Raw genomic sequence first — 15,230 nt, forward strand, 5'->3', positions numbered from 1 at the left:
GAGAGACACGTAGCTACTCCGTGCTCCTATAGAGAACTAAAGACTTGGCGTCTACCCAGAGTGCCATTGGGGACTGCTTGACACCAACATAGCTTGCTAAAATCTGCTATACCTCACCAATTCTGCACTTGTGGCAGACACACTATAGCGGCAACATACTTGGCTGTATATTGCCGCCGATTACATTTTCAATAAAACCCACCATTATTTTATCCCTTTGGTGCTATGTCAGAGTGATTACGTAACCCATAAGAAGGTACCAGTCCTGGTAACTGAAAAGTCTTTACAATAAGCTTGATGTCCCCGAAATTAACACAAGGATGTAGGTGTGATGTCTATGAGCCCTCCATTTGGAATATACTCACAAAGTGGCCCATTTAGAGATGGACATAGTATTTTTTTTCCAGAAGATATTATGACATTACCGTACTAAAAAAAAAAAAGTATACGTCTGTATTCAGATTTACGTCTCCTTGCAGGCAAGCGTAGGGCAAGTACAGTAATGGTGTGTTCACGTAATTGTGACATAACTGAACGTGGCACTGGAGGGCGGGTGCAATAATACACCACTTCTGATTGGCTAACTGCGAACTGACCCCTCTAGCTGATGGTACTTAAATCATTGCATTGCAGCTATATTATCAAGTCACATCTGTCCATTTCCATTATTTAAATCGACATATTTCATTTGGACTACTACAGAAAAGAAGATCCCATTGAAATTTTAAATGGGTGAACGATAGATATGGAGTTGTTTGCTTTTAATTAGAGACTTTATTACATTATTATATTGTGTGCAATAGGGTAAAGTGACCTTAGCATTTGCTAACAATTTCAAGCCACATCTCTATGCCATCATGAGACGCAAGTACACACAACTGTATGTCTGATGTATGTCCGACACAAATCCTACTAATTTTGAGCGAGATGCATATTATAATGTGTCCAAGTTCACCATATACACGATTACATTTGTTTGCATGCATCTCTTGCTGCGAATCTTCAGTGTGCAAATGCTTCCAACTCCAATTGCTATTTTCCTGCCACAGATGACACTTATGTTGGTAGCAGTTTGGTGGTTGTTGTAGCTGCCCAATCAACAGCTAAGTGCATCAGGGACGAAATGTAAGATTCCCCAGACAGCTGTGACAGGGGAACTCTTTTAGAGTGCACTATTTAAATGAGCAAGGTGTGATTATATAATTAGTGTCATTGCAAGACAAGTAGCAATAGGAGCAACCACAGCTGGCACTGGGACCTTCAAGTCTAGCTGTGTAGGCATATTTATTTCTGCTATTTTTAAATTCTGGAAACATCAGAATGACCTGTTTAGCATTAGCTGGAGGCTTTCTAAACCAGAAGCATTGTGATGACAGCATTGCATAGCTCTCCCACGGGGTGTCAAAACTAAGTCTATTATCCAGTCAACATACAATGCTGGGGCTGCCATAGTCACAAGGAAGAAGGAAGTGGAAATAGACACTGAAGACAGATATAAACGACCAGGTGGAACAAATAAAGATAAACAAGAGAAAAGTAGAGAGCAGCCAGCGAGGCAAGCAGGACAGGCAAAGTGTCTGTGGATGAGGTTGGTGGGATGTGTGTATGTGGCAGGTATTATTAAATAGTGGGGAGTTGTCAAACCAGGGCCCAAAGACTTTTCCCCACTGTGTATAGAAAATGTTCCCCTGTATAGAAATCCATACTCACGGTGGGAGTCTTCTAACAACTTCTTGAAGAACTATTTCCACATTAGTTCCAAACTTTGCCGAGATCTAAGGAATGAAAGAAAAAGAAAAGATGAAATACCATTTATTCCGTGTTGCCATAACTCACAAATATTGCAGACAAAACAGCAGAAATAGTTATGACATCAGATTGGTGCCTGTGTAAGAGAAGAAAATCACATCTACACTAGGTATATATAGAAACGGTTGTAATTCCTACACCGTTCACCTGATTTGGATGTAAATACCCTCAAATTAAAGCTGAAAGTCTGCAGTTAAAGCACAGCTTGTTAGTTTCATTTCAAATCCATGGTGGTGGTGTATAGAGCCCCAAATATGAGAATTGTGTTGATGTCCCAATATTTATGGACTTGACTGTATATAGTCATCCGAGGGAGGCTGTATATTATCTCTTAATAGTATTTTATATATCCTTTAGATTTCCACCCTTTTCAAGTTAAGTACATGAGCAGGGAGGTAAGCACTTGGAAGTGGATTCAGAAGAAAAAGTATAAAAGAGAAATGCACTCAAATGATGTATTTAATATGTTTAAAATCTAAATCTTTATTATTTCTCCATTAAAATTAATTAGAAGATCCATGTTCAACAAAATATACAAAACAAGGCAGTGAAAATTGTGAAAGTGATCAATTTGATCAGAATGGCGTATTCCTGCAGATTTCCAATGCCAGTTTTCAAGCAACCATTTTCCGCCTGGGTGCACACAATTCAATGCAAATACATACAATAACTTTATGTTGAACCCAGGATGTCAGTGCTTGTATGGCACTTTATAAACAACCACTAACACACAATAAACAAGATAGCCAGAATGCTATATTGAGTGCTGGGCAGGTAACAAGGTTAACCCAAACCTTCAGTGCACTTTTAAGAAAAATATCATCTAAGATGCCCATACATCCGCAAATCAGGCTGCCCAGCTTAGGCAGAGAAAGAAAACGGTGTCCAAATAACATGAGGCCAAACAGCACCAAATCCTCATGCCAAAATTCTGAATCCTATGGGGCCCAATTACTATAGTTGGCCAATCGTGACACAAACTGGCAGATTGCCTGGAACTTCTAATAACCAGAATTTTGATCTACTCCCATTGAGTCTGGCCAGGACTGTTGATTGTTGTCAGCACACATACAGCGAATTTGCCCATTTTAGATGAGAAAACCAAATAATCCATCCAAATCGATGTGTGTACAGACAGTTTAACAATACTCACACACATCTAGTATGAGCTGGATTTCCCCATAACAACCATATTGGCGAAGTGCTTACACACCCTAATGCAATCACTGGCTGGAATGTCGAACATCTTTTCAATTTGTTTCTCCACTCTCTCAGGGTCTGCATTCTTTAAATCTATCTTAAAAACAAAATAGGTTACATGATACTCATTAAAACAAATATCTTGGTTTAAAAATAACATTTTGGCAAACAGTTAAAAAAAACAAAAAAAAAACAAAAAAAACAAACAAACCTCACAGCATGTTCATACCTAAACAAGCCCCAAATAAAGGCTGAAAAGGAAGCGACTGACCGTTCCTGAAATACCATTTATTCTAAATAATATACTGCCAGGCTTATTAATGTACATACATTCTGACCAGACAAAACAGCAGAAACAGTCATAACAGTTGTCTGGTGCATCCCTCCAAAGGTTTAACACGTTTTGAGGTTAACGTTATTAAAAAAAGGACAGAAGAAGAAAATGGCAGTTTTCATGCGACTATGTCCAGCCATAGCACACACAATTCATACATACAAATGGCCACAAGGGTGTCAGTGCTCTTTAGGCACTTAATAAGTTACCAATAACAATAAACTGCAAAGCCAGACTTCCATATTCAGTGGTGGGCAAGTAATAGGGAGCACTCAGACATGTATTGAGATAAATATTAGATAGCATTAACTCCTCTGAGCAGAGACTTTCTAAGTCACGCTCACACCTACAGATCAGGTCTCCCTGTTGCAGGGTTATGCAGCTAGTCTAACAATGTTCACCTCTTGCTGAGGTACCCGCTTGTGAGTAATATGCTGAATAACTCAGTCAGTAGGGTGAGACACTCGATGTAAACATGAGCCGTACTAAAGCGCCTCTGATGTACGACTACTAGTAATTGAGTAAGTAGGGAGGAAAAAAAAGCAAAACAATAATCTCTATTCACTTTCTGAAGCTACATCTTAATGGACTGTCAACAATTTGCTGAAACTGCGTTAAGACTAGTTAAAGATAATTTGAATTTCTGAGTATTCTGCAGGAATGTCATTAATAATCTCAACATCAGATAACACTAGAAGCTTTATCAACATTTACAATTTATGCACTGTGCAACTTGTTTAACCATGGGTGGAAAAGAAAGGGGGGGGGGAGGGTGAGGAGAGAGAAAAAAAAACAAAAAAAAACGCAGGGTGAATTCTGCTTATCTTAACGATGCCTTTATTTAATATACAGTCGGCTCACAGAGTTATACCTACTTGGAACCACAGGTATTATTTATCATTTTATCCACTACTGGATTAAAGGTTTAGTTTGATCAAGGGTACGGTCCGGAAAGCTCTTTACCTTGTTTATGACGGGAATAATTGAAAGCTGTGCTTCAAAGGCGAGAAAGAAGTTTGCCACAGTCTGTGCTTGAATACCCTTAAGGGAATGTAAAATGAGATACACAAATATTGAAACATATAACTGCACAGATACATCAAACTAGGTGAAATGGTAAATGACTTGCCCTCTAGTGTTTTAAATTTCTGTCATTCAGTAGTAATTTAAAAACAGCTGTACATTTTTCCTGATTGCCAGCCTACAATTCAAATAAAAAAAAAAGCATTTTACGCTTTATTTGATATGCATTTTCTAGCAACTCCGCTCAAGAAATATCCAATTTATTTTGCTGTACGCTATATAACAGAACATGTGGCCTAACCAAATATCTACACTTCCCACATCGCTTTGTAGCTCGTTTCCCCATTTCCTTCAGTACATTGTAGCAAATACATTTTGTGCCGTGTTTTTTTAATGGAAACTGAGACAAGTAGATAACAGACACCAGTTAATACATTTTAATCGTGCCTGGGACCCTCTTTTCAGGAAGAGGGCAGCACATTTTCCTGGGGTTCTAAAATATTCATGTATGAAATATCATAATGTATGTATAATGTTTAAACATGGCAACCCTAAAAGAGCTACAATCACCCCAACGTATCTCCCTTTGAGCTTTGTGTCTTGTTGCTGCTTTTCCCCAATATGCCCGATACCCATATCCCTACAGGAACTATTACAGTACTATCCGTCAGTGAGGACTGCCTGGCCTAGTGGGGCTAGCCCTGCAGGAAGCAACATACAGGATTATAGTACACCCCAGGTTATTAGAGTAACAGGTTCACTTAGAGTGAACCAGTCCTCTCCACTGTAATATTATAATTGTTCCCCAAACCTATCACCATTGTTGGGATCCCCCATCTCTGATTTAGTGGAGCTACCTGCAGCAGGAAACTCAGTGGACTAATGTGCAGACACTCTGTCCCCTTGTCACCCCCAATACAAAGGCAGTCAATACACACCAAACCCAGGTGTGGGGTAGTAGAGATAGTCACTGTGGGCAATCTTCACTGGTCAGGATGGGAAAAATAAGGTCCATGCAGGTATGATGACAGAAACAAAGTTTAAAATCAGGAAAGCATAGGGTAGTGATAAATTGATGCTTTCTGCAACAAGCATATAGCAGCCTCTGGACCCTGCTCTTTATGAACACCATATGATATGATAATGAGGGTCATATGTCAGATTTATTCACCATCTCTTGTCATATATTCGCAGATAATATGCTCCTATTAAGTTATTAAACATCCGACAATTAGCCATCTTAAATCATCACAAAACATCTGATACACCTGGTTAGCTTTTAGATCTCCTCTAATCCATGATGGTACTCAAAATTGTGGTACTGGTATCAATCCTATAAGAAAAATATATAAAAAAAAAAAAAAGACATTACCAGTCTCTTTGCTTGTTGCTGGCCAGAGTTCACCGCCTATCATTCAAACTCTCAAATCTTAAGCATTATGCTGGTGCACAATGGAGTATTCTCCGGGAGTTAGCACAGTTCTATTAGGTATCCTGCAATATAGGTCTGACCGCACATATATACAGTCATGGCCAAAAGTTTTGAGAATGACACAAATATTGATTTTCCACAAACTTTGCTGCTTCAGTGTTTTTAGACCTTTTTGTCAGATGTTGCTATGGTATATTGAAGTAAAATTACAAGCATTTCATAAGTGCCAAAGGCTTTTATTGACAATTACATTAAGTTTATGCAAAGAGACAATATTTGAAGTTGACCCTGTCTTTTTGAAGACCTCTGCAATTCGCCCTGTCATGCTGTCAATCAACTTCTAGGCCACATACTGACTGATGGCCGCCCATTCTTGTCTAATCAATGCTTGGAGTTTGTCAGAATTTGTGGGTTTTTGTTTGTCCACCCGCCTCTTGAGGATTGACCACAAGTTCTCAAATGGGATTGAGGTCTGGGGAGTTTCCTGGCCATGGACCCAAAATTTCGATGTTTTGATCCCCGAGCCACTTAGTTATCAGTTTTGCCTTATGGCAAGGTGCTCCATCATGCTGGAAAAGGCATTGTTCGTCACCAAACTGTTCTCGGATGGTTGGGAGAAGTTGCTCTTGGAGGATGTTTCGGTACCATTCTTTATTTATGGCTATGTTCTTTGGCAAAATTGTGAGCAGCGAGCCCACTACCTTGGCTGAGAAGCAACCCCACACATAAATGGTCTCAGGATGCTTTACTATTGGCATGACACAGTACTGATGGTAGCGCTCACCTTTCCTTCTCCAGACAAGCGTTTATACAGATGCCCCAAACAATCTGAAAGGGAATTCATAAGAGAAAATGACTTTACCCCAGTCCTCAGCAGTCCAGTCTCTTTGGCCTTTTTGACACCAGGCCATCCTCCAAAAGTCTTCGCCTTATTGTACGTGCAGATGCACTCACGCCTGTCTGCTGCCAATCCTAAGCAATCTCTGCACTGGTCGTGCCCCGATCCTGCAACTGAATCAACTTTAGGAGATGGTCCTGGCGCTTGCTGGACGTTCTTGGGCGTCCTGAAGCCTTCTTCACAACTATTGAACCTCTCTCCTTGAAGTTCTTGATGATGTGATAAATGTTTGATTTAGGTGTAATCTTACTAGCAGCAATATCCTTGCCTGTGAAGCCCTTTTTGTGCAAAGCAATGATGATTGCATGTGTTTGCTTGCAGATAACCATGGAAAACAGAGGAAAAACAATGATTTCAAGCACCACCCTCCTTTCAAAGTTCCCAGTCTGTTATTCTAACTCAATCAGCATGACAGAGTGGTCTCCAGCCTCGTCCTCATCAACACTCTCACCTGTGTTAATGAGAGAATCACTGACCTGATGTCAGCTGGTCCTTTTGTGGCAGAACTGAATATGTCAATAAAGAGTAACTGGTTCTCCACTACAAAAGGTAAGTAAATCTCCTGAAGCATTCTTGCAAAATCAATAGTTGTTTCTTCAGAGTTGCCGGTTTTTACAATAAATGTGTACTTTGATTGGGCGCTAGTGTTCATGCTTTCAATTTCTTCAAGTTGTGGTTAATCCTAGTAAGGGATGGCAGGTCCCACTTTGTAAGCCGTGACAATGCTTCCCATAAACAAGTGTGTGATCCATCATTTTTCAATGTTGCACTAGCCCTCCAGCATCCATTAGATGCGCCTCCAAAAAGGTGTATTTGCATATGTGTAACTCACAATTACATGAACACGCCTTTACGTACCCAACCTGCAGCTACCCGCGACTGTTCCTCCTCAACTCAAGTCAACAATACTCAAAAAACAAACACCACACAACCATACATTCAAATGCATTTGCATTTTTGGTACATCTGTGAAATATGGAAATATGTATCATATGCAAAAAAATTAGTTATGTCCCAAGTTTTTTAATAATATGCAATACGTTATATTTAAAAGGTCAAATTAAGCTCATCAATGGTCATGAATTATCAGCATAGGTAGAACACCTAAAATTTCAATTATGGTAATATCTACTAAAGTGCTTAGATTGTGCTGTAAAAGATAAAATTAACAAAAGTACATATGAGACCTTTCCAACAATGATAGTTACTATAAATTCGATCTTGTCCATCATACATGTATAATCAACACAGCATGTAAGTGTGCTTAGCACATTAAGATAAGGTAGCTATTACAAGCTTGAAAAATGCAGGGCACAGTCCTTTACAGTAAAACGTCTATTTAAAAATTTAAAAGGAATTCTTGTCCATACTTTTTGATAACCTGGTTATGCTTTACCTTCATAACATTTCACAGTTCTAATGTGTCGATGTTAAATGAAAAGTAGATCTAAAAATATATAATTTTTGTTGCTGTTTGGTTTAATTACTTTGTGTGTTCCAAGCAATTTCACATTGCTTGCTTGGAATAAGTAGGACTTTCTTTTAGTAGCACAGTGCCGAGAAGCCCATTTCATATAGGCAGCATCTGTACTTTTGGGATAACCTGGATCTAACAGCAGCTGAAGTGTCAGTTACTTTTAGATCTAAGTAACACTGTTGAAGTGCTGACAAGTGGGGGATATCTGAAACCAATCGCACCTGCAGCTCCCTGGCCTTTCCTTAATTCAGGATAATTTCCATGACACTGTTAAAACCTCACAAGATTTCTCTTTATTAATGTGGAAGTGCAGGGTGTCCAGTAGAGACAGAAAGACAAGGGTCCTGGAGAGAGACTAAGAAACAGCAGAGTTCTGAGAGAGGCTGCCCTGAATGGGGTTAGGTGTTATTTTCAATTTGCGGTTTGCTGTTTATTAAAGCACATTTATGTTGAAGTTTTCTGGCCGGAGACCATTAACCGGCATCCAAACACAGTTACAGAATATACTTCTCTTTACTCCAGCACAGTCTATAATCAGTCATTCAGTGGCAAATAATACTTATGTTAAATCCTTTTCTTTTAGTCCATTGGGGGACATCGGACATTGGTAGCGAGTGCAGTATAGGAGCGAAAGCTATTTAAAGTTCAACATTTATACTGTGACTCACCCTCTTTCCCCTCCATACCCCGCACCTGCCAGAGCAATTACTTGTTCCATATTAACTAAGCCCCAGAGGATAGAGTAAGAGAAACACAAAAACAAGGAGAGGAGAACCAAAGCATAAAAGGGTGGGAGTCTGGTGTTCCCTAATGGACTAAGAGAAAAGGTTTTAACACAAGTATAAAATCTCACATTTTTCTGTCCTCCCCCCGACATTTGGGAACATCCCTAAGCTACCCTTATGGATGGGTTTTACACTCAGTAGAAGCACCTTCCTCTCGAAACTGGCATCCTTATATGCACACACATTAAACTTATAAAATTTGGTAGATGTGCGAATAGAGGACCAGGTAGTAGCTGCCACCTGCTCAGTTGAGGACCCATGCTGTGTCACCCAAGAGGCCACCACCAACACAGTGGAATGAGCCCTGATAATTTACTAGAACAGATTGCCCTGCTCCCCTGTAAGCCTGATGGATTGCTATCCATCTTGTAATAGATATCTTGGACGCTGATCAATCCTTCTTATGGGCCTCACACAGGACCTAAGGACTTTCTATTTTGCGAATATCGCGAATCCTCAGAACCCTGACCACATCCAGAGTCCTCTTCTTCTGGAGACCTACTGTGGACCAAAGCCGGAATAAGTATATCCTGGTTAAGGTGAAATCTAGAAACCACTATAGGCTGTAAGAAAGCCCTACCCTCGTGGAAAATAAGAGGAGGATACTTGCAGGACAAAGCTGGCAGCTGTGAAACACTTCTCGCAGTTGATATATTTAGAAAAATAAAAGCAAAAAAAACAAGCACTGAATCCTTACTGCGACTCTTACTTAAAATCTCCCTTCCAGTAATTTGCTGGGAGGGAGTTTACCTACCTTAGACCACTCTCTGGTATGCAGTGTTGCAGCAACTGCCCCCTGCAGTTACTGACTCACTACCTCACTACCTGTGACAGCAGTGACTTGTGCCCCCAGAGCTATCCATCACTGGCACAACTCTGTACCTCCACTCCCCACTCCAGCAACACACAGCTGTCCGTGCTGTACGATGCACTGTTGCTGCTTCTGACACGCTATGTGCTTCCCCTCTCACCGCCGCGACCAGGTCCCTGCTAAAACAATCGTCGCTATACGACTTTAGCAAAGAAAAAGTGAGAGATAACAATACTAAAAGCTGCTATAGCAGCTGTTAAAAAGGTTCCCACTCTAAGAAACTGGCGATTGCGTGGGCAGCAGGTACGGAGGGGAATGGTGAGGAGCTACAGTATAAATGTTGAAACTTAAAATGCCCTCGCTCCTTATATGGCACTCAACAACCCAATGTCCTGGGTTACCTTACAGGGGACTAGTCCCCACAGGTTCTGGTGCTCATTTCATGAATAATGTTTGTCATATCAAATAAGTTAAAATGTCCTAATGTTTAGAATAATGATCTAAGTATACAACATACTGTGTTGCTGTCATAAAGTTCATATACTGATTATGGAAGCTTGGTAGTTAATTCATTAATTAGCTTTCTGCAATAATTATGTATTAAACAGTGTCTTTTCTCATTCCAATCGTAACTCGGTCAGACATATTTCACCCGGACTGATTTCTCTTTATCACACAACTACACTCTGAGGTAATTAAGCTATTCTCCCCCTCACAGAACTCTACACTATAGTATACAGTTATTTTCTGAGGTAAATTCTCCCTCAAATCTGTCACATTACACTCCTGTTGTCTATTCTCATTTCACTTATTCTCTGTCCTAACGTACTTTGCCACTCAAGGCAAAAGTCCTTTTCCCCTCCATCTTGTTAAAAGACCACTAAAGCTGCCATGAATGAGGGGAGGGGATGTAAATGAAGAACCATGGGACAAATATGGAAGTGAAAGGGCAAAAGCAGTTTGGACAATAGTGTACAGGAAAAAGGCAAGTATGACAATCCACAAGCTGCCCACAGTATGTCTGCATCATCTAGTGTTTGAACCCTGAGAGGTAACACCTGCAGAGAAGATAACACAAGTGGGAGAGAGCATTCCCCAAGGCTGCATAGCAACGTGTTACAGCAACCAAACTAAACCATATCACTTCACAGGAGTCCTAGAATGGCTGGATTTTCTAAATAAAAGGTCGCAGGTATCAAAATGTATTCACGAAAAACTAGATTTAGACCGAATATATTTAAATAAAGACACTTGTTTGAACATGGAATTATCCTCAAATTTACCTCATTTGCATCAACCACGAGTAGGACACCTTGACAAGCAGATAGGGACCTTGAAACTTCATAGCTAAAATCTACATGACCCTACAAAAGTAAATAAACCGCATTATAAATGCCACACAGTGAATACTGAATATTGACTAAAATGCTTTGAAACAGACTTGTTTTGACTGATTATATTATTCTTAATAAAACATAATCATGTATTAATTTTATTAAAATATTGCCAAAGCACAACAAAACAGTACATTAATGAAGACTGATTATTTATAACACAGGTAACTAGGTCACTGACCACCAGCTGAAGCCCAGGAGTCACACAGTGAAGACATACAGACATGGGAGCAATTTATCCAGGGAATAAGGACAGGGGAGAATATGTGTAATGCTATAGAAAGGACAGAACTGTCATTGTAACTGTAGTTTCATCCCAAAGTCGCCAACTGTGTGCCCATTTTTTACAGGACACTACTTAATAAAAGTAACTTATACACCACTGCATATAAAACAAAGCCCCCTTACTTGCAAGAGTTATAAGGAAATAGAAACAAATGTTAGTGAGCATACTGGAAGAGAAGTTTAAATGAATGAGAAAGGCCAGGGGCTAGATTTACTAAACAGCGGGTTTGGAAAAGTGGAGATGTTGCCTATAGCAACCAATCAGATCATAGCTTTCATTTATTTAGTGCATTCTACAAAATGACAGCTAGAATCTCATTGGTTGCTATAGGCAACATCTCCACTATTTCAAACCCGCAGTTTAGTAAATATACCCCCAGATGTGATAGAAGACCGTGCTTGTTGTGATGTGCTTACTGCTACAAGACCTTCACAGCCACAATGATCACACATATATATATATACACCTCTGCTAATTTTAATATCTGAGAACATATCATTAAAATACAAAAGAGAACAAAAATCCAGGAGAGCAAAACCTAATTTTCAATAAACCTACCGGTGTATCAATTAAGTTTAAGAGATATTTTTTTCCTTCGAAGGTGTAAAAAAGTGATGCAGTTTGAGCTTTCACTGTAATCCCCCTTTCTCGTTCTACCTGCAGCTTGTCCAGAACTTGCTTATTGGTGGAGACTTTTGGAATACACCCTGAGAGAAAGAAACAAGATACACATATAAACAGCATAAACAATGTCATGTACTAAAGATAGGTAGGTAAGCAAGAAGTCACACTCCAGCACCTAGGTAAAGGTATGAGCAGACAGCATGGAGTAGTTATATGATGCTCATGTCAAACACACAATATCAATTTATTGCAAGACCAAAGACTATTCTATACAATGGAAATGCCTGCATACTCATGTTTTAGATTTGCATGTTAATCATACTTGGAAACTTTAATAATTAAAACTCCAGGAGATCCCTGTCAGGGGAAGGGGGGTTGGGGGTTGTCTGGAGGGGGTGGGACACTATCGCATATTTTGGCCCCGCGACAGAAACGTCATGTGACAGGGGCAGGACCAAAATAAGGAAGTGGGCAAGATGCAGGAGAATCCGGGAGACCTACCCCGATTTCGGGAGTCGGTCTCCCGAAAGCAGAAATGACCGAACTAGACACGGATGAAACTAGAAGTATAACAACTTGTATATGCATGGACAGGATTGAAGGCATATACAGGGAAAAAAACCCAAAACTGATCAATAATTAACAGATGTTTCCTTACCTGTAATTTCAAGAAGTCTGTCAGCAAGGGTACTTTTACCATGATCCACATGGGCGATTATGCTAAAATTTCTAATATAATCTACATCATATTCAGATATGTCAATTCTTTCCTGAAACCGATAACACAAACATCAAAAAAAGTATTGTTTTTTTACTTTTACAATGTATTTTGTTAATACTTACTACATTGATTCATTAATAATGAAGACAGAATATTCTATTTATAAATAAATCCTCGTGTATAAATGGTTATGCAGAATTTGAATTAATAATTCATGTTACTAGGGAGTATATTTAAAAGCTTACAGATACACGTTAGTTGGGGAAGCATCAATGTGCTAGAGCACATATTTACATTCTATATAACTGTCTTCACCTTTTTAGAGCTGAACTGCACAGCCTGTGATAGATTAATAGGAAGAAAAGTTTGCAACAAGCAGCGACTTCCATAGAGCACATCACCGAGCCATTTCTGGGTTGTCAGAGGTCTATAGACCGTACGAATGTTATGCCTCCACTTGCAAAGGTGCAAACATTTTGCAGTGTGATGTGGATTTAAAGCAAACATCTCAAAGAGTCCAGTGTGTCTACAATCAGCTCTGTATTATTCCTGATAAGGCCTCATAAATGCAGTTCAGTCCAGTGTTTGAAACGGTGCTCTTTAATACACGTATACTCCATCTTTTCCATGCAGATATGTCTAGAAGAAAAAATAAATAAATCATATATCAATATGTATTTAACATGCTGTTTGAGAATTTGAAGTGGTTAAAATGTACTTTAAAGTTACTATATGCATAGGTTCCTAGCTGTCCCTCAACCAGAAAAATAGAGATTTTGTTATCTATAACAGTTTTATCAACAAATGAAAGAAAGACAAAAAAATAACTATCCTGATCAGGATGCCGATTCATGTGTACACACTATAAACGTTTTACAAGATTTACCTTCAAATCTGTGCTCTTAATCTGTCATAACCATTGGCTGAAAAGATCATGACTCTGCAAACTCTATGGAGATCCTGTACATGAGTGCATACACACTGCAGGATTGAAATGGCATTGTTCCATCGTTGAACTTCATTTTTAGTCCAGTTTAAAAATCATATGAAAAAATATGAAGGGCTTTGGAATGATAGTCGCTCATCGTTACAGTGTACACATGAACGTGATATCGGTTCAAACAGTTGTGCGATTGGCCAAATAATTGTCTGAAAACCCTGTAGTGTGTACCCAGCTTAACACAGACACTGTATGGACAGATTGTATGCAATTAAAGAGGCAAGCCTGTCTGCATAATAAATATATCATACAAGTTAACCCGTGCATGATACTCATGCATTCTAGTCAAATCAAGCTACTTAAGGTGTTAAAAAGGTACTTGTTATGCATTTGGGGATAAGCCAGGCCTCCTCAGGGGAAGAGCGTTACTTCCCGACGTAAGCGCCCTTTTTTAACGTGGTTTTGACAACATGTCACCACCTCATTATTCTTCTCCATCACCTCATCCTTCATCTTCATTGCCACATACTTAATCTCCATCGTCTTACTGTTCTAAAACCTCTCGATACACAACGTTTCTGCTAAACACCTTATCGCTGTGCTCAATCAGTCTTCCTTGAAGGGCAGTATTCATAACCTGCACTTTCACATCACTGCTTCTCCGTACTCGTGAAAATGCGACATACAATTCTCCATGACCAAACACAGGCTCTGGTAAATAAATACCCACACGGTCAAGAGTTTGAGCCCTCAACTCGTAAATTTAGCCTTTACTACCCCTCCCACGGGGGGAAGGGGGGGATGATGGAAGTTAACTGACTTCACCATTATAATTTTTTCGTCAAATAATGTCAGTATACCAAATTTCAGGTCAATTGGATGAGCCCTTTCTGAGAAAATAGTTTTTTACACACACACACAGCTAGGCTTATATATATTAGATACTCAGCAATTGCACCAATAACATAGTAGCATGCAATAGCTTCTTTAATGGTTAAATAAATCACTAGGTAAGTGATCCATAGATTACACATTTTGTTTATGGTAAATAAAGGGATGTTGAGCCTTATAACACCTTAAAGTATATATCCAGCCAAATAAACTTTTCCTATCCAGGCAGTTAAATAATAAAAATGCACAGAATGTGCATACTATTTAAAAAAAAATGATAGTCTGCAAACCTTATGTAAATAGCATAACTAATCTGCCAACTATAGAAACATATGAGACTTCATTTTGATCAGTATACACAACAAGTTCAAATATATCAGATGTTTTTACTTGTGGACTGACAGCAAAGAGCAACTAACAACACCTCCTCCCTTGTAATAAAGGTCCTATTCGGATGATTTTGCAAACTTTCCAGGTCATCACTACTCTCATTTAAATGCCCGCATGGTAATTGAGACAGATATATTCAATGTAAGTGTGCATAGGAGGTAAAACCACTGCACATGTACTAGGAGAGCTGTATCCACCAGTGTAACACAGTATAT

The 15,230-nt window shown here is 39.3% G+C and overlaps 1 protein-coding gene across 3 annotated transcripts in view; it reads right to left on the reverse strand.

Annotated features, from left to right (window-relative positions):
* The window catches only part of GUF1 (GTP binding elongation factor GUF1), a 31,468-nt gene that overhangs the window by 16,075 nt on the left and 163 nt on the right, over positions 1-15,230 (reverse strand). For 2 of the 3 annotated variants that reach the window (XM_075195187.1, XM_075195196.1), the window contains exons 2-8: positions 13,110-13,433; positions 12,732-12,843; positions 12,008-12,156; positions 11,053-11,133; positions 4,307-4,384; positions 3,023-3,106; positions 1,711-1,775 (exon numbers count right to left, since the gene is read on the reverse strand). In XM_075195187.1, coding sequence (XP_075051288.1) covers positions 1,711-1,775; positions 3,023-3,106; positions 4,307-4,384; positions 11,053-11,133; positions 12,008-12,156; positions 12,732-12,843; positions 13,110-13,301 — 761 coding nt within the window. In that variant the 5' untranslated portion in view covers positions 13,302-13,433. Of the gene's footprint in view, positions 1-1,710; positions 1,776-3,022; positions 3,107-4,306; positions 4,385-11,052; positions 11,134-12,007; positions 12,157-12,731; positions 12,844-13,109; positions 13,434-15,230 lie in introns of those variants that run through there. The other variant, XM_075195205.1, reaches the window with a different exon arrangement.

The sequence above is a fragment of the Mixophyes fleayi genome, chromosome 1 (genome assembly GCF_038048845.1).
Source record: "Mixophyes fleayi isolate aMixFle1 chromosome 1, aMixFle1.hap1, whole genome shotgun sequence".
Classification (NCBI taxonomy): Eukaryota; Metazoa; Chordata; class Amphibia; order Anura; family Limnodynastidae; genus Mixophyes; species Mixophyes fleayi.